This window comes from Anarhichas minor, unplaced genomic scaffold (genome assembly GCF_050575085.1).
Source record: "Anarhichas minor isolate MPS153535 unplaced genomic scaffold, ASM5057508v1 ptg000016l, whole genome shotgun sequence".
Taxonomy (NCBI): Eukaryota; Metazoa; Chordata; class Actinopteri; order Perciformes; family Anarhichadidae; genus Anarhichas; species Anarhichas minor.
Genome location: NW_027466462.1, coordinates 2809871 through 2830153, shown reverse-complemented (window position 1 = coordinate 2830153; position 20283 = coordinate 2809871). Strand labels below are relative to the sequence as shown.

Here is a 20283-nt window from a genome sequence, read left to right as displayed (position 1 = left end):
CTCCAGCTTCGTTGATACTCGTGCAGGGCACGGTGTTAACATGCACCGCATTGTTTACTGACCTCCGAACACCATAAACCTGTTATGTTAAACCTAACGTATTTCGTAGAGGCTTCACCCTCTAAGGCAAACGCTAGTGAGAAAAGGACTAAGTAGGAAAGATGATGGTTATGCAAGTTAACATTCTAGCATATAGCAGAGGAGGAAAGGGAACAGCTCTCTATGCACAATTCACTTTAAGGCTTTTCAAGACCTGCAGATTCATTGTACAATATTACGTTCCACAAGCATTCATTCAGGAAATTTGTGTCATTTTAATGCTTATTTGTGCATCATCTGAGGGCAAAACCGAACCAAAACCTACTTTTTTCATAGCCACTTTTATAGAAAAGACCTGTATCCTTATAGCTTTATAAAAGTACATGTGTAGATACAGCGCTTCATACAAGTCATTTGAGGAAACTTACCTTTTGCGAGAGGCAGGTTTTCCACTTGAAGCACGCTGTGAAGGAGAGACAAAGAAAATGAGAAACAAATTAGAGAAAGACCGTAAAATTACGATCACATGCAGACATTTTCTTGGATTTCTTACGTATTTTTTGTCGATACAGATGCTTTTCTATCGTCTCCCCAAAAGTCAGACAAGTAACAGGCGGCTTGTTGCTTGTGGAAGCCTCCATGGCTGATTCTGCATCTGCTTGTGTCTCCACTGCCATCTCAGGATCTACAGAAGACCACATTTAATTAAGATGAATGTCAGCATTTTGAAAGATTGTCATCATCTGCCCTTCTTCCTTTAGGTATATCTGCTGGATGCAGATTCATACCAAAAAGTAACCACGACCCAAAGCCTAACTTTCTACCGATTTCAAACGAACTCTTGAACAATTTCGGAGATATCGTCCAACTAAAAATAATTGGCGAGGTTAGATGGATGAGCTAAAGATAACCCTACGTAAACATTATATTTTACAAATTCATTGCTTAAGCTAAAGAAAATGTTTTCAAAAAACGTTTGGATATCCCAAAAAATGCATCACTGCAAAGCTGACCATGCGGTTATTTTACTTCGCTCATTAAAGTTGACTCTAGTATAAGGTTATCACAGGACAGCGACATAAGGACGAATCTGGTTTTGGGGTTTTCACGGGATTTGTTTACAAAAACAAACAAAGAATTCTGCCAGCGTTATCATTTTAGCATTTTCTACCAACATCACAGGCCACACTTCAACATTCTTCGCCATCCATCCATTCAAAAGGTCTTCAACATACCTTTTTCCATTGTTTCTGTCTCCGCCCCTCCACCTGGCAGCTTGGCCTCCACAGTGGCTTCAGTAGAGCTTCCTGCAGCCTGCTGTGTCATATGTGAAGCCTCCGTCTTGGTCTCCGGTCCTTGTGCAGTGGACTCTGGTTCTGACAAGGTGCTCTGCTGGACATGCAGTAAAGCTGTGACAGAGGTTTCTGTTGGCCCTGTGTAATGGTAACTTTTTACGTAGTATTTCTACTCAGTATATGGTATTCATTAATAAGTAATTTTGCTCTGAACTTTGTTTAACTTCACCGTGTCTCTATTCTGCAGAAGAAGAGTTCTCCCTCTCTGTTCACATAGATAACTAACTGTGTTCCAGTTAGTGATCTAGTAATGTTCCAGCACCAAGGCCTTTGGGCCGCTTGTTTGGGTTGCTGGCCGTTTGTTTTTCATTGCTGTTCCTGTCAGTCTGAGACCAAAATGTCTAACATTGGCCATCGGCCCACCTTTGCTCATTCTGTATAAAGAAAGCTTGTTCACTTTTTTCTTGGTTCTTGCTCACTGAGACTGTACGCATTCTGTTGTGATGATTGAATCTTCTCTGCCAAGAGAATAAATACTTAAAAGACAACTTGCGGTTTCTCTCTTCAGCATATCTTGCTTCGGCTTTTCTTGTCTCTCGTCTTTAGTAGCCCCTCTAGTTTCCTTACTACGCTTTATCAATGTTGGGCAACGATTTCAAGGAGGATTTTCTGAGAAGGGGTCCGGTTAACGTAGGTTCACTTCGCCGAGTAGTACCTGCGGGTGGATCTTCCCCACTTTGAACAGCCTTGTTTTTATTTTCTACCGTTTTAATGTCTATCACCAGTCTCAAGTTTTATTGGAAGAGTACACACTCACCTTCACGTCACAGGAAGACGCCCCTTCTTAAGGCTGTGTCAGCGGGGGGGTTACCTCGAACTACAAATGTACTCCGAGACAGATGTTGATTTCTCTATATCCCTTGAGAGGGTATATCAGAGTAGTTTTATTTCCTTTACAGGTTTATACAACAAATCAAGCGTTTTATGCAAGCAGGTGTAAATATGTGTTCCTGTAGGTATTTGTGATAATGCTAGTTGGTCCGGTTACGGTATGCTTAAGTTTGTCTTCCTAGAAGAGCGTTTTCGGTCCTGTATCAGGATAAGTCCTAAGTCGAACTGACTGTGAGAGGATCTCACTCGTTATTTATGTGTTCTGTTAGACACGCGCATCCTGTGACAGGAAGCAAAGTTAGGGCTTTCTGCTTCCGATAACAGGAAGAGGCTCTGTGGGCAGGATGTACGTCCTGTCTTTAACTACTGTGTGTAGGATATTGCTAAGTTTTAATGGATGTATATTGCAAGCAAGCACAATATGTGTTTACAATTTGTATAAGTTTCTCTCAACATCCTCCTCTTGTATACATCATGTGCATATTGTCTGCTTTCTTCAATTCTCCATGGTCCAAGATGAATATGTCCTGTGTATAGTTCACTGGCTTCAGGTTGGAGTCACATTCTCTTACATGGGCCCACAATCGCGCTCCCCCCTGTAGGAGTTTGGTCACCATTACTGGTTGCCTATCTGCACAGAGTGAGGCCACAGGTTTCCGCATGCAGGGGATGCCATCCACGTTTTCCTGATTATCTATGGGTATGGAGGTACTCATCATGTGAGCTTTTGTGGTGTTGTCCCAACCTTGTTGGATGTAGTGCCTTGGTTCTCTCCCTCTGCGTATGAACTGAATGCTGGTCCACCAGGTTGTATCTTCGAGCTGGATGTCTAAGAGTTTCTTATTTTGGTAGGAAATAAATTGTTGTCTACGTTCCCCTATTGGTTTGGGGCCGTGTTTCTTTGGTGTTTCAGGTGGGTTTCCCGCTGCAGCGGCCTCTTTTTCTATGTCTGGTAGGAGAGATATGTCCACGGGGGTATGAGGTGGCTCCGGGTCACCATTCTTGTGGTCCTGCCCGGTTCCTCCATCACTTCCTGTTTGTCTTGCCACTGCCAGACTCTTTCCACCTGGGTGGCTTCTTCCGGGGTCCCCTGTGGGTGAGCTGGTAGAGGATTTTGGTCCCTCTGTTGATCCCTCTGTAGGGCTGGGAGGTGGTTGTGAGTCGCCCATGGGCTGCTGTCGGAAACACATATGCCAAGAGTTTTAGGTCCATATTTGAATGTTAAGTAAAAACAAATAATGAAGTGATTTGCCAGTTGCTAGGAAGACTTCTTGTATTCAGATGAAAAGTAAAGAATGTATTCCCTCAAACCGTCTGTTATGAAATGTGATGCTCACACTAACGCTTCTGATCCCATTTCAACAGAAAAGGCTGCAGCTGATGCTACGACTAAGCAAGCGATTTTGTTTCAGCTTACTCTTTTTAGCTCACAACACTTGTGCTCGGTGTGCCTATAGAAATATCCCTCACTTATATTCAATTATTGCAGACAATTGCCACGCGTTCGCTTCCATTAGTACGCTAAATTAGCTCACAGCAGAGATAACTTGGCACAGGAAAAATATGTAGTTTCTAGGATATGCGCTATCCACATTTTTTAGTTTTAAATATTTAGTAATGTCGTGAAACCATTACCCATTGTCTGAAAGGCTGCCAAAATCCCAGTCTTCTAACACAGTGATAAGAGATGGAAGGAAATTGCATCTTATACTTTTACTTTGTAACTGTACCATGCAGGTTATAATCCCTTTCTTCAACTGGTCATCAAAGCAAATAAAAACGCCACTTAAATACAATTAGTATGAATGTTTTAGAACATTTTACCTCTTATTCTAAATCTTTGCACTACTGTTTATTTTAACTTAGTTAATGATACCATACTGTGGGTGGATCTTCCCCACTGTAAACAGCCCTTTTGATCTTCATTTGTATCATTTTAATGTCTATCACCAGTCACAAGTTTTATTGGAAGAGTACACACTCACCTTCATGTCACAGGAAGACGCCCCTTCTTAAGGCTGTGTCAGCGGGGGGGGGGGTTACCTCGAAGTACAAATGTACTCAGAGGCAGAGTTGATTTCTCTATATCCCTTGAGAGGGTATTTCAGAGTAGTTTTATTTCCTTTACAGGTTTATACAACAAATCAAGAGTTTTATGCAAGCAGGTGTATGTATATGTGTTCCCGTAGGTATTTTGTGATAATGCCAGTTGGTCCGGTTAAGGTATGCTTATGTTTCTATGTGAAGAGCTAAGTGCTAAGACTCGAGTTGAGTCGGAACTCTCGTTCAGCTTAATTCTTTGGTATTTATGTGTTATGTTAGTTTCCTGTAACAGGATGGTTTATGTCCTAGTTAGGTGTTTCCGATAACAGGAAGAAGCTTGTATGCAGGATGTGCATCCTGTCTCAGTACTGTGTAAGTGTTTTTGCTAAGTTTTAATGCGTGCTTTGTAGCAAGTCAGCATAATTCAATAATTGGCTGATTGGTCCCATTGAACAGGAAGGATTATATAATGCTTGAGTGACTTTCTTACATAAAGCGTATATATGCAGGTTATATGTTTTAGGGGGTTTACTTTTATGCTTTTGTAGCGGGATGCGACCTGCTATGCTGTTTTACCAGCCACTAGCTCCCTGGGTCAGCTTCGTGGTCGTACAGTCTTGTGTTTGAAAGTATATTTTTTTACTTGCCTTCTATACTGCCTGGGGAAGCTCCAGCTTCAGGATTACTTTACTACAGATAGATTTCTGCATAAAACGTAACTCCAAATAACCCGCGTTAGAATCCTATTTATCTCCGTTATGTGCTATGTTATGTGAAGCAGTGGTATGACAGGTTAAGCTTTATGAAGTGCTTTCACTATGGGATAAGATATGCCGAATCATTTAATGGGGCCTATCTCGTTACCATATTTATTGTATACAAGACCGGTGGATCTACCATACGCAAATGGCAACCTGGTTGTGATCACTTATTTGTTATGTCTTTTAGTTTGAAGTCTCCGAGTCACTCTCTGCAGGGACGTCAGTGAGTAGGGCCACCCGGAGCGTTCTGCGCCTTGTTATGCCGTGGACCAAGCACTTAAAAGTGCTTTTTAAAACAGGACTCCCCCTTTTGTGGATTTCCAACCTCATATTACAGAGGTTGTTGGTTTTATTTTATGAAAGTAAGATACAGGTTATGGCACAAAGATTCCTACCGGAGGAAACCCTCTAGAGAATCGTTTTGTGTGAAATACAATGGAAATATATGGATAGTTTAGACTCCTACCGGAGGAAAAATACCTCTAGAGTGTCGTGTTAGAATACCTAGTGAAGGAACCCTTCACGGTATTATGTTTGAAATGTAAGATACTTCCTCCCGAAGGAACCCTTCAGAGAAGTGTATAGAGGGGTGAAATCACACTACAATAGGAAACCCTATTTAAAATGTGTGGTCCAAAGCTTAAGCAGGAGAGCAAAAGTTGAACTGAAGACAGAGCGAAATGTCATTGCTTATATTCAGTCCTCCGCTAAAAGCGGATGTAGGAGGCGCCTACCTCCATCTGCGTGGCCGCGGAAGCGGGGACGAGCGCTGCTGAGTTTGAGGAGCAGCAAAGGTGGGGGCTGACTGTATTTGGGTAGTCAGTGTTTTCTTATCCTGACCGGCGCAGCCGTCAACACCCTCTCATGAAAACGATGACCCGTCAGCATAGGGAGGTGGAGTAGGACATGTCTCGATCACCACCAGGGGTGCGAACTGGTGAGACAACAGACCCCATTGACGACCGTCTTTCTCCTCGAAGAGCTGACTGGTCACGTGCAGTAAGTGAGCCGGGGCATGGAAGTCTTCAGGGGGGCAGCGACCCTCCACACAGTAAGATTCCTCAACCCTTCCTTGTAGATTGGGATAATTCAAAGCAAGATGCACATAAGGCACATGAGGGGGCCCTTCTCGGACCGCCTGGATGCGCAACACATTCCCTACCGTTGCACAGAAATGGGGGTGTACTTTACATAATTTATTCTCACAATTAATAGAGAAAAATTTCATTTTTTTGATGGGTTTTATTGAAGTATAGTCATCAGGGTGTAGCTCCAGTATGTCGACTTGCGACATATCCATTGTAAGTGGATCCACAACAGAAGGTGGGGTGCAAGGGTCAGATATCACGGCTGCTGAGACCTCCTCCCTCCGGGTGACAATACTTCCCGTAATCCCACCTTGTTGTATGGCAAAAGGCACGTAAGAGCCCTGCTCATTTTTCCGTGTTTTCTTGTCTTTTTTCTTTGTTTTTCTGCCAGATATCGGACCTGTTGATGAGTGAGGATTGGGTGGGGCGACACACCGCGGGTTGATCACGTATACGTGATCGCTATGTCCGGTCTGGCCCGAGGGAAAACTGGAAAGATCGATCTCATTCTCTCTGCCGTCTGCTGCGTCCAGGGTGTCCTGTGAACAACAACTGTTAACACAGAGAAGGCATGCAAGACCAGTCCGCCGTTCTGGTCAAGGCTATACATCCGATTGTCTGCCCTGTCCAGAAGAAATAGGTCCAGTGACCGTGTCGACACTACGGGGTCGTCTAGGAGTGTTGCCCAGAGTGTAAAAGAGTATCATAATTACTGGTAGGCCAGATTGTGATGGATTCAGATAGCTCAGAAGAACACAGGCGAGTCCACAGCATAGTTTTTTTAACGATTCCACGTAAAAAAAGCATTCGTGTGCTTTTTTTCTTTATAGACCAGATTAGCGTAGCAATTACCCACGCATACCATAGGGAAAACATCATAGTCAACATGATTGGTTTAAACAGTGGACAAGGCACGAACGAGATCAGATCAAGCCCCATAGTAACAACGATCATTGCTAGGTAGAAAGGTAATTTGATGGGTAACCCCAACAAAAATGTGAAAATCAGACTCCCAGTGGTACTAGGTCCCTTTAACCGGAGGGAAATCCCCATAGTCAATAGGGTCCATGAGCACTGTATATCTTTCAGGACACAGTTAGTTTTAGTATTTAGCAGTATGGAGATCCATATTAGTAAAGTCATTACTAGTTGAGCAACTACCTCTCTGCCCTCCATCAAGGTTATTGGAAAGGTCCAGCCTTCCTCTGTTTCAGTCAAGGCCATGGTGGAATTATTGGCAGTCATGATGATCGTTTGTTTGATTATCAGACTGACAGGCAAGCTATGCTCGCCTTCGTTTTATACAGTTTTTTAAAGGGCCGAGTCTCGCATGTAGGTGGTTTTAGCATGGTCTTTTACCACATCCTGTTCTTGAGCCCACCTGCTCATGACCTGCGTAGCAACAGGATGTGTATATGATCACACCTCACTAATAGCTGTTCGTTTTTTATTTCCCATGATCGGTTTTTGTGAGTTTGTGTTCTTGGTTTTGCTCAGTCTGTTGCTTCCAGTGTTTAAACCCAACAATACTAATTTCCAACCGACAAAGACAGCGAACAGAATGCCAAGTACAGTACAGCAAAATATGATTATACCCCAGACTATACCATTAAACCAATTAGTAACTGCCGCTACAGCAGTGTTAGCTGTATCTCTAACAAGCGTTACTACTGTTTCTACGTTTTTCTTTAATACTGTAGCGGTTGCAGGAAAGACTAGGTATTTCATTGAACCCCAGTTCAGCTGACCTTTCTTTCCATTGCTAATGTCTCTTATCATTGTTCTGCTATATTTCAAAGGGACACATCCAGAGAAATTGGCTGGCTTCGGGTGAAACAAGTCCTCAGATTGTGCGTTTAGGGCAAAGTGTTTACTGTCAGTATTGGATAGAACGGGATATCTTTTCCATTCTTTGATGAACTGTGGGTCGCAGAAATTCTCAATCAGCCCTAGGTGACTCTCTAGAGTGATTGTTTGGGGATTCAGACTAGGCCACTCATCATCAGTGACTTGATAGGGCTGACGAGTGTTAACAAAACCTAGTCTAAATTCCCATCTTTTGGTGAGAGCTATGGTATCTTCCCTAAAGACAACTTCCCTGTATGGATTATTTGCCTTTGGCTGTATCCATAGCAGATCATTTTCTCCACATACGTCCACCGCTAGTTACATTACATTACAGAAATTTAGCAGACGCTTACAATAAGTGTATTCAACATAGGTATTCAAGAGAACTACTAGTCGCCAGAAGTCATAAGTGCATCTCCTTTTTTAAACAAGCATCTAAGAGCATAAACCAGAGCAAACGTACAGAAACAAAGTAATACGAATACAATAAGTGCAACAAAGTAATACGAATACAATAAGTGCAACAAAGTAATACGAATACAAGTGCTAGTTGGTAGCCCCTTTTCCATCCCAAGTCCCAGGGCACTAAGCTGGGCCAACTAGTGGAGTCTCACTATATTTCTAGCACTTCTAGTCTCCCTTTTTAGCATGTAGTCCAGTGGTACATCTTATGTATGAGCTGATAGAGTTCACGCATATGGTCCCGTTTGTGTATCGGGGATACGCTTGCTGTGGATCAAAAAGCACCCGGTTCTCCTTGATATGGGTTTTAATAAGGGTTCGTTTGAATATCTTGTCCCTTACCCAGTTGGAGGAATCATGTTCTGTTTTTTAGTATTGGTCAGGTAGTTGTGTGAGTACCAGAAGTCGCCGGGCCGCCAGTGGCCATTAACTTCTTTATAGTACCCATACTTTAGTCCCGGTATTTTACCGGGGTTTGCCCATACTGACCGAGGCAGTTTCTGAAACTAGTAGTCTGTAAATTAGTTCTTTGGTGCTGTTTCTAACAGTGATGTAAGGAAGGGATATGCTTCCTGATTTGCTCATATTCCATTCCCCAAGGAGCCCTAATACTTGATTGCTCCAGTATTTCTCCATTCATTGTTCAAAAGGAGTGCCTGATTTGTTTTGATTCTGTTTTACACAGCTAATTAGGTTTTTTAGCCATAGAACGCTTCCCCCTGGTCCATCAGAATGTAGACGGGGGTGTAATAGATTATCATTTCCTGCATATTTTCCATAATCGAGCTACTATTCCACACTCTATTCTTCATTACTTTTACATTCATATTTCCCTTTTTTTTGTCCCATTCATTCTCCATTTGAGCCAAATGTTTGATCCTTCGCCTTTGCTATCTTTCAGACAGTTGGCTAGGTTTGTCTCCCATATTAGAAGCTGTGTCTGATGCCATGTGGTTACATTAATATTGTTGTAATTTGGCGTGCGTGTGTGTGTGTGGTCTGGCCTTGAGTCACCTCTAAGGGTGTGTCTGAGTATGTAACAAACAGTCCAGTTAAATCCCTCTGTCTGGATAGGTTCTGGGTGTAGCTTTGTTTTTGTGTCTGAGTATCTAGGGAACGGCGCACTCTTTTTGGGGTCATTATGTGCTGCAAGGGTGTGGAGAGGCCGGGTACAACGTGTTGTAGCAGGACTAATTTTTCACTATTTTTTGAATAGTATGAAAAGGCAAAGCATCAGCAGATACAAGCCTCTCTCTATACATTCCTTCTGTGTGGACCGGAACATTACAACTGACTTGGTTTTTCCAAAGTTCTTCATAGCAGCCAACAATTCATTGTGAGAGACATAATAATAAACCCCCTCCAGTTTCACCTCGGTTGGTAGCAAAGATTCATCAGACTGAGCAAAGAGAAAAACAAACGTTTACACTAAATATAATGCATCCGTTCGTTTTTTTGTCTGTTCAGTGTATTTACATCAGGGACCATGTACAAAAATACATTAATCTCAAAAAAGAGAAGCGACGTTTGTGGAAGAACTTGCCTCGCTCTTTTGCAGACTGGGAGTTGCTTCAGAAGGCTTTTTGGTGGAGGAAGAGGCAGAAGACGAGGAGGGCTTTCCTCCAATGGAAGCGGAGGAAGATAACGATATGGTATTCATCTTGACTAGCTCGGCCATTAAGGCGGGAGCCAGAGTTTTAATCACAGTCTCCAGGTCCAAGTGATTTGACAGAGACTGGACAGCTAGAGGGAAAAAGACGAAAAAAGAGTGTCGGACAACATTGCAGCGTTTTGGTGGTTGCGAAGTCTCAAACTGCGTCTCTATTGTAAGATGAAAACATTTAAAGTTAAAGAGCATAAAATCGTGAAGAAACCACAAAAACAGATTGTATTGGTGGCATTCACCTGTACATTAAGCGTTAACATACGCAGGTACGTTACGACACAAAACAAGTCTTTAAACACTGTTAAGTCATTAAAATGTTTGTCATTTCTCAAACCTGATGTTTCCAGTAGTTTCTCAACCAAGTTGTCTGTAGTGCTAGACTTTCGTTTGCGGGATCGTCTCTTGTTGCTCCTTCTCGATGGCGATTGCCTCTCGTCGCTCCTTCTCCATGGCGATCGCCTCTTGTCGCTCCTCCTTGTTGGCGATCGCCTCTTGTCGCTCCTCCTTGTTGGCGACTGCCTCTTGTCGCTCCTCCTTGTTGGCGACTGCCTCTTGTTGCTCCTCCTTGTTGGCGACTGCTTCTCGTCGCTCCTCCTTGTTGGCGACTGCCTCTCGTCGCTCCTCCTTGTTGGCGACTGCCTCTCGTCGCTCCTCCTTGTTGGCGACTGCCTCTCGTCGCTCCTCCTTGTTGGCGACTGCCTCTCGTCGCTCCTCCTCGTTGGCGACTGCCTCTCGTCGCTCCTCCTCGATGGCGATTGCCTCTCGTCGCTCCTTCTCGATGGAGATTGCCTCTCGTCGCTCCTTCTCGATGGCGATTGCCTCTCGTCGCTCCTTCTCGATGGCGATTGCCTCTCGTCGCTCCTTCTCGATGGCGATTGCCTCTCGTCGCTCCTTCTCGATGGCGATTGCCTCTCGTCGCTCCTTCTCGATGGAGATTGCCTCTCGTCGTTCCTTCTCGATGGCGATTGCCTCTCGTCGCTCCTTCTCGATGGCGATTGCCTCTCGTCGCTCCTTCTCGATGGCGATTGCATCTCGTCGCTCCTTCTCGATGGCGATTGCCTCTCGTCGCTCCTTATCGATGGCGATTGCCTCTCGTCGCTCCTTCTCGATGGCGATCGTCTCTTGTCGCTCCTCCTTGTTGGCGACCGCCTCTCGTCGCTCCTTCTCGATGGCGATCGTCTCTTGTCGCTCCTCCTTGTTGGCGACCGCCTCTCGTCGCTCCTTCTCGATGGCGATCGTCTCTTGTCGCTCCTCCTTGTTGGCGACCGCCTCTCGTCGCTCCTTCTCGATGGCGATCGTCTCTCGTCGCTCCTCCTTCTTGGCGACCGCCTCTCGTCGCTCCTCCTCGGAGATGATCGTCTCTCACGGCTCCTCCTTGACGGCGATCGTCTCTCGTCGCTCCTCCTCGGAGACGATCGTCTCTCACGGCTCCTCCTCGGAGACGACCGTCTATCGTCTCTTCTCCGTGGTGAAGATTGTCTCTCAGGACTTCTTGAATGCGATCGATAGCGGGAGGAAGTAGGGCGGTCATACCGCGGGGAAGGAGAACGAGACCGGGACCTGGTAAAAGTTCAGATTACATCTAATGACAATCTTAAAAATATAAAGTTTAGATTTCTTAAGGGGGGACTAAATCTAAAGAGGTTAAAATGCTGATGCAGATATTCTAAAAGGTTCTGCAGGAACATATTCGGTCATTTCACTTATTGCTCGTATTAGAATTTATCCATCACAGACCTGCGAGTGTATCTGGAGCTGTGTGGCGATCGTGATCGCCGACTGTGTCTCTCCTGTCTGCCCTCTGAGCGGTGGTGCCGACGGGGACTAGGCGAGCGGGAGCGGCTTCCATGTCTGGCTTTCTGAAGATGCTGAGAAGTCTGTGAAGAGGCTGAGGGCGAGGGCGAGGCAACACTGAAGAGAGTGTAGGAGAAAAATGAAGAGAGAGCGGTGGACCTTTGGGCCACAGCCAGGTGTACATCGGAATAAAGTGCAATGAACATATAACTGTTACTTCTCATGTGTCAAAAAATCCAAAGGTCCCCTGTGTAACAGGTGTAAAGTACACCATTAATCCTAACTGGATGTTGGATGAAGAAGATGACTATCGAGGGGAAAGTTGAGAGCGGATGTGTGTGGAGAGGGGAAGATCATGAAGGAGGAGAACGAGGGTATAAAGTAATGTACATTTCTTTGTTTTAGTCAGTTGATTCCGGACAGCTCGGTTTACTTGTACTCTGTGTGATGCAAATAAACCTGTGTGAACTGAAGAAAATCCAATCTCTCTTGTGTTCTGTGGGTGTTCGTTAGAGTTCCTCTTCGTGAGAATTCTGTGGTGTCTCACCACGAGTCGGATAGCAACCAGTTATTAGGTATTGAGTTTTAATACAAGTCAGAAAGTCAAAGAAGCTGATCGTCGACATTGAATATAAACCACAAGAGCAATGGATGGGAAAAGCATGAGGAACGATAGGAAAGCTAAGTTTTCCAAAATCAACAGGGTACTGGTTCACTAACTGATCGTGGTTGCAACATGTTTGATGGATTCGGATGGATTTTAGCCCTGAATTGGTCGAATAGGGCAACATTTTTGAGGGGGGGTCATGACGCCTGACCAATCACCCGAATGACCAGTTTCCAGTCTGATTTCCAACAATATCTGTCAAGCTTAACAAATTTACCTGAGTGCAATCTCACCATCCCACTCCGGGTATCTGTTTAAAAAAACACAAATGAAACGCACCTATTAAAACAGCAAAGAGGACAGATGTTGACAACACAGCCAAAGGTTTCTGCGGTGAGGTAGGCAGTCATAAAGCAGTCTTACTCAAGTATTGCTCCTAATGTCGGAGAGTATCACGGAATAGTACGGGTTCTGCAGAATACAACTATAGAACAACCAGAGGAGGTACCTTAAAGAACCAAATATGAACCCTGACACAAGTTTAACTAGCTTGGCAAACGGCAATGGTTATCAAAAAGTAACAAGATCTTTACAGGGAAAAGTTAAAAGAAGAAAAACTGACTGTTTTCGGAGGACTCTGCAGCTCTCAAGGTGACAGCTGGTGTTCTGGTGGGAGATCCAATCCTAGTAGTCGGAACAACAAACAGCATTAGATAGACCTCACTATTATCCAAACTGCTATCAGCCATCAATATCAACTCACTTATATGATTGTCTGACAACATATCTTTTATTCAACATTACAGCAGCCATAAAGAAACAGCTCCTCTTTGTTGGTCTGTTGAGTCTCAAGTCCAAGTGTCCAATTTCTCTGCTATTGTGTACAGTTTGTGTTATGTGTGTTGACATTAAAGGAGTCTTTACAGCAGTCATCTGAAGAACAAGAACAAGCTTGAGCCCAAGTGAAGAGCTGCGACACTCTCCAGCAGTAAATAAAGTGTTTAAATCAAGTAGTGAGAAATACACGTAGTTCATGGATTAAATCCTTCAGAAATGTTGGCAGCTCTTTTCTTTATAATCACAGCAGACTTTTGTCAACTTTGAGTGCAAGAGCAACAATTCATTCATCAGTGCATCTCTATAACAACTAACAACTGTTTCATAGCATTTTAACTGAATATACAATCTGGGGAAAAAGCCCAAAAACTGAGAAAGAAGGAAAACAGTCCTCTTCCATCATCATTTGATGCTCTAGTTCTTCAGATGTGCAGATTCTTGTACTCAACAGTTTTAAGTCAGTCAAATCACATGTAAATCACACAGTGTAAACTTGAATTACAGATTAACAAAAAACTGTTAGTGGTGACTGGCATCCTTGGAGCTTTTTGGTAAAAAAACATTTAGTTTGAAGTACATTCAAATTAGTTAACGTAAATAAAATTCAAACTGAAAGAATATTTTACATAAATCCTTTCACATAGGCTTGAAAGTATCGTCCTTAGACTTTTCAAATCCTTCAGTTTTCCCAAAAAGTAAAATGATTAACAATTTAAAATAGAATTTCAGAACGTAAAAAGAACATTTTAGATATTGAAGTAAATAGCCCAACATTTTCGTAAGGGGAGAACAGAGTGCAGACTTCCACTCACCTCCATGCGAGGACATTCTCTGTTACACAGACAACAGGTATGTGGAAAGAGTCTCGGTGAAGCCGCTGCATAATCATGCATCATGGCCGCTGTTGGCAGACCCTTGGAGACTGCAGCCTTTGCCGGAGGCTGCCTGTTGGAAGATGGCATCGTCCCATGAATGAAGCCCATGAGATCTGGGATTGGCTGAGGCAGAGCTGGAGGACTAACGATGGGGGGAGGACCAACAGGAATGAACACCGGACGCTGCATGGCATCAGTGATGCTGGGCATGTGAGATGCAGGGGGAACTGACTTTGCAGCAGGAAAAAATGGAGGCCACATGGCTTGTGGTACTGGCTGCTTCGGTTGCTGCTTCTGCGTCTGCTGCACCGGCTGCTTCTGCTGCTGCTGCGTCTGCTGCACCGGCTGCTTCTGCTTCTGCTGTGTCTGCTGCACCGGCTGCTTCTGCATCTGCTGTTGTGTCTGCTGCTTTTTCCTCTGTTCAGCAATGGTTGACCCCTGTCCTGGAGTTTTACTCTGGTTCTTAATACCTCTGGTGTCATTAGTGTCAATGAGCACAAGGACAGGTCTACTAGGATGCACACCACGTAACAAAGTGCATGGTGGTTGGGTTTTCATTGTTGACTGGCGATCTGCCTCTGGTTCTTTCAAAGGAACGGGTTTGGAGGCTTCAGACTTGACAGCTCTGATGTCTGTGTCTTTCCGATAGAAAGGGTTGGCGATTGTTTGGGTTTGCAATGGGTTAGTCTGATCATTGCTTGGGGGAGAAACAAAGCTCGGTGTTGAACTGTGCAAAGAGCTGAAACTGGAAACAGAACTCGCCTGGTCACGAGAAAAACCCAAGCCACTGCTTTTCACCTCTGTTTTTTGCAGTGGTTCTCGACCGTGTCTGCTACTATTGTAAGTGTCCATCGGCAACATACTTCCACTCCCACCGCTGTTATCTCTACTGACGCTGGTCCTTCCAATCTCTTCCCCAGCCCCTCCAGTATATTTGCCTGTATGTCCATAGTCAATCACATTACTCGGCTGGCGAACAGCCGGCGATATTTCCTCCTGGCGCATCCCTGCCCCTCCAGAATGACTCATTCTGGTGGGTTGGGGTTCGGGACGGGGTTTTGACTGAGCTGCAGTCCTAGCTCTCTTGGTCCTCTCAAGGCGGATTTGCCGCAAGATGAACGGCATGTTAGCAGCGGTGATCTGGTTTTCGGGGTACGAGATGAGATGTTCCAAGTCCTCTTTTTCAAGTCCAAAATGCACAAGGATGTTAGAAGCTGTCTCAGAGGTGTACTTTTGTTGATTGGGCTCTGTAGGGGCCGCAGGATTGTCCGGAGAGGGTTTGTCAAAATCACCTAACCCTGGAATAGACGGCATATCACGATCTCTGTCACTGGAAGCACTAAACCTACCATCAACACCGCTTGCATAGTTAGACGAAGCAGACGATGAATAAAATGTTGAGGGTTTATCGCCAGTGGGCCTTTCGTAGTTCGATAACCAGTCCGAGGAGCTACTGCCACTTTCAACTCCCGGGTATCTACGTCCTAGAGAGGCAGAGGTTGAGGACGTTGAGTAGGAGACCATCCCTGAGCCTGAGGAGAGAAGCTCCCTTTGAGTGCCAGTAAAGCGAGAGTCTATGGGCTGTTGCATTGGTTTGCCAAGAAGCCTCAACTCCTCTCTGGCTCTTCTAATATGCATGTCTATAGACCTCTCCATATTCTTGTCTATAATGGCGCTACTCGGTTCAGGCTTGGAGCTCATCACTGCGTCACTGCTAGCTGGGCTTTCAGTTGAGCCAGACGCAAGGAGGCAGCCTGCTGGCCGAGCAGGAGCGAGCTCCGGTGGAGCCCTCCAAGCAAGGGGCTTGTTAGGGGCCCGTGGAGCGGGAGAAGGGGCACAATGCTCCGATAGCAATGCAAAGCTGAAAAGTAAAAAAAAAAAAAAAAGGATGGGGTTATTGAATGGGATTGGACTTCAGCTTCTTGGATGGGTTAATTCCAACATCTGGATGGTCTTGTCTTGAAGTCGTCCACTCTGGTGCTGTATGAAATAAACGTCATGCTGTATTGAAGAAGACTTGAAACTAGAGATTGAGACCATAAACTCATGTTTACAATGTTTACTGAGGTAATAAATCAAGAGAGAAGTAGAGTCATTTTCTCATAGACTTCTATACAATCAGAGGAGTCGCCCCCTGCTGGTCAGTAGAGAGAATGCAGGTTTTAAGACTTCACTCGGCAGAACCAGAAGTTGCCGCCTGCTTTCACCCTGTGTCGACATCTGAATTTGGTGAATTTCATTAGATTTACGTCTTATTTCATGCCTTGGGAATAACTACTATGGGTCTTTCTCATTCCCCGATTTTGTTCCTTGCTCAATTTCTTTCCTCAACTCCTCGGGTCTTATTTCTGGCCATTGGAGATACAAGCGGAGGAGGCGAGGAGAAGAAACGAGCAGAGTAAACGTAAAGGATTATAGCGGTTGAATTGGATGTAGCCTACATTCAGTAAAAAGTATCGGGTGAATGTCACTTAGAAATGTGGTTAGAACAGAGCCTTATGAGGAGCTACATAGACTGTGAATGGCAGAAAGTCTGAGTTGATCATCTTAAATATATAAAATGTATGAACACAAAAAGGAACTGTTGCATTTGTAGAGTCCAGCGGTTTGAGATCATTAAAATCACGCCGCTTTTATTTGTTTACGTGTGCCAAAAACACTTCTGCGAAGGACACCCGAGTTTCCTTCGCTCATAAGCTCCTCCGCCAAGCCTCCTCGTTCCTCGCCCTTCAAGATGCATTTTTAGGAATTGAGATGAGATCAATTTATGCACATCAACGCTGTCTTTCAGCACGCCATCATTGCCCAATGAGAGTTAAAATGGCTAAACTTGCCTCGCGTGCTACTGCTAGCGTGCACTAGCGGACGTCTACGGCCGGTTACAAACAAACGTTTAACGCGTTTTTCAGAAGCCAAACATCACGTCAAAGCGAGTAGTCACGCGGTGCTTCGCTCTCTACTTGTACAACGTTTTTGTTGTTGCATACCTTCCGTTATTTGTGAATATTGCACGTCTCTGGTGTGTTCAAACTCATCTCCCGGATGTCTGCAGGCAGCTACTTCAGAACGAAACTGTACACTTCCGGTTTTAGTGTCAAGCCTTCAAAGTAAAAGCGCGAACGTTACAAGGAAAGTAACGTAAAAGGTCTTGCATTCAAAATCTATTTTTTAGTAAAAGTCCATAAGTAGAAACTACTTATCATCAAACTATAGGCCTCTCTAAAGTACCAGACTGGCCCACGTCAAAATAGTAATAATGATGTCACTGGATTATAATTATGAATACATTAATGTGTAAGCATCACTATAATGTTGCAGTTCATAAAGGTGGAGCTTATTTTTTAATTACAATATGAAGTATTGATTGTGTGTATCTGCAAACGAGTGGAGTAGAAAGAGCAATATTGGCTTCTATAAAGTTTAAAAAATGGAAATACTAGAGTACAAGTACCTCAAAATCATACTTAAGCACAGTACTCGAGTGAATAAACTTAGTTACTTTCCAACACTGTTGGTCGGCATTCAAATAAACTACTCAACCAATCGTGTGTTCAGAGTTTTTGGTAGCAGGGCTCTTACTTTGTTTACATTAGCTCCAACTGGCTGGATCAAAAGTTCATGTTAAACATAAAAAAAAAAAATTGAAGAGTTATAGATTATGTTGAGAATTTATTTGAACCGAAGCTGAAATGATCAGTTAGTTCTCAATTCATTCACTTTATGTCGGTTAGGTTGAGAATATATTCGTCGTAAAAGTCCTGCTTTTTAACTTAATCATTCTTGTCCATAAATTTGGGTTTCACAAGTCGTGTTATGTAATAATCCGGTAATATTTTTGAAACCAAGGCCACAGAAATAAAATAAATTGTAATATTTCTACAAGTTCATACAAATAAACATAGATGACTAAATGCTGCTTTGGCTTATTTCCTTTCCTCGTTAAATGAAGAAGGGTGTGAAAAGCAGAGCGGATACGTGTGTTATCATTATTCTGCCACACAGCGGTGCTATTCTCACATAATTTCAGTTAATACATTAAATATAGGCTCGTAATGGTATTTTAAACACTGTATGGGTGGTGATCAAGCGGTTTCTGTCACCATAAATTATACATTAATTAAGAATATATCAACACCCCGCCTCCCTCTCAAATATATCAGATACATTCAAAAACAGATGCATTATTAACATCTATACAAATGAAAACGAAAATATGTTTTGAGACACAAATGAAGTGAGGGGAGAAGGAACTTTTGTTAATCAAAGAAATAGTTTTGTAGATTATTTTGTTTGTTTGTTTTAATTTACTAAATTAACCACGTGTTTCGAATTGTTTTAAACTGAGTCCGTAATCCGGAAGAAAATACGTTTCCCTCCAAACATTTGTTAAGAGACAGGGTTGCAGCATTTAGTCTTTCATAATGAAAAGCTATTGACTACTCAGACTGCTGAGTCAACAGTTTATTCAAACGTGACGGTGAATATTTTCATGAAAGGATCTTTCTCTGGGGGGGATTGCATCAAAGTAATAATATATCCCCGCTATCCCCTCCCCCGACCACATGGCTTAACGTGTGTGTGTTTGTGTGTGTGTGAGCATTGTAATCACACTGCAACATCACATAAAATACATTTGCAGAGCTTCAAAGTCAATCGGAGCCAACCAAGTTAGTAAATCACAACAATGCTGAACAACACCATCTTAATCTCAGCTTTTAACAGGAATGTCATTCAAATTTCATGTCTAATTTATTTACTGTCAGCCTATCCCAGGGGTAGAGCACTCTTACCTTTAGGAGACTACAAGGACCCCACCAGAGATGAGCAACACTAGACTTTAGTTGTCACAAAAAGTAAGGTAAAAGATTACAAAAATGCATGAACCCTCCAGGAGTCATCACAAAAGCCAAAGTCCGAGCCCCCGATCCTTTGTTGTCTCCTATACTTGCTTCTCCTTGGCGCTTCCTGCAGCCGCCAGGTCCATATATGGCAGACAACAGATCATTGGCCGAAACAGTTCTCTTATCGCCTCTGAAAGGCCTATTTTTCAGTTCACTTTCCTGCTAACCTCCCCCCTCTGTGGAATGTGTGAGATGGGAACGTGTGATCCATGCAGCTGACTGCCTGCACACATATCATCTTCTTCTGTGGCTTGGAGTGGCTAAATGTTCTCTGTGAAGAGCGATGATGTTAAGTTGTCTCTGTAAAGAGCAGAATGAGTCTGAGACTGAGACTTGGTATTTATGTGTTCTGTTATATCCCTCCCACAGGTTGTGACAGTCGTTATAGGGCGTTCTGTTTGTGATCACAGGAAGAGGCTCTGGGGACATGGTGTGCATTATGTGCTAAATAGGTTTTTATATTTCCGAAAACAGGAAGCAGCTTGTAGGCAAGATGTGTATTCTGTCAAAATGCTGTGTGTGTGATATTGCTAAGCTTTAATGCATGCATATTGCAAGCGAGCACAATATGATATGTGTTTACAATTTGTATACATTTCTCTCAACAAAATACTCCAGAGTGCAATGCAGTCTGAGAGGAAGAACCACTTGTGTACCGTTTATAAAGGAGCAGAGTACGAGGGTGGGGGTGGGTTGAGTCATCATTAAAACATCTGGACAACAGTGACCATTCGATAGTTAACTAATCAATGAACTATCTGCATCCTCATTCAGCCCCTTCCTCTTATCTAAGCTGAGCAGACATACCATATATCAGAATCAGAATCAGCTTTATTGAATTTGTCTCCGGTTTCCACTCCGCTCTCAATGTACATACACAAATGTACAATAAACAAGAAAAGAAAATATATATGGTCTTGTTATTGAGTCACAGTGGAAAAAGTACCATCACAATAAACAAACAAATAAAGAGTGTTAAATAAAGTATGTTATTAAAGTGTCATGTGTGTATTTAAAGAGCGTGGATAAGGGTTAAATGGTAGAAGTGACACAGAATAATTTGTGAATGTCGAAAAAAGCTTTAAATACCAATATGTTTTTAGTTTTTAATCAGAAGAAAATCACAACAGAATTGACCAACAACAGTGTGCGTTTAAAGGAAGTGAACGTGCCCAC

At 43.4% G+C, this 20283-nt stretch overlaps 1 protein-coding gene across 5 annotated transcripts; it reads right to left on the bottom strand.

Moving 5' to 3' along the window:
• Positions 1-2236: 2236 nt before the first annotated feature.
• Positions 2237-19401, bottom strand: LOC142950809 (uncharacterized). 5 transcript variants are annotated; one of them, XM_076092416.1, is made up of 8 exons: positions 18997-19401; positions 14144-16067; positions 13117-13178; positions 12772-12804; positions 11831-12004; positions 10428-11653; positions 9971-10170; positions 2237-3400 (listed from the first exon to the last, which is right to left on the bottom strand). In XM_076092416.1, exons 2-8 carry the CDS (start codon positions 15905-15907, stop codon positions 2675-2677), a joined length of 4185 nt encoding a protein of 1394 aa, XP_075948531.1. In that variant the 5' UTR covers positions 15908-16067; positions 18997-19401; the 3' UTR covers positions 2237-2674. The 5 variants fall into 5 exon arrangements, with proteins under 5 accessions (XP_075948531.1, XP_075948530.1, XP_075948526.1 ...); XM_076092415.1 differs by lacking the exon at positions 2237-3400 and adding an exon at positions 4299-6656 and having other exon boundaries at positions 14144-16186; XM_076092411.1 differs by lacking the exon at positions 2237-3400 and adding an exon at positions 4299-6656.
• Positions 19402-20283: the final 882 nt, after the last annotated feature.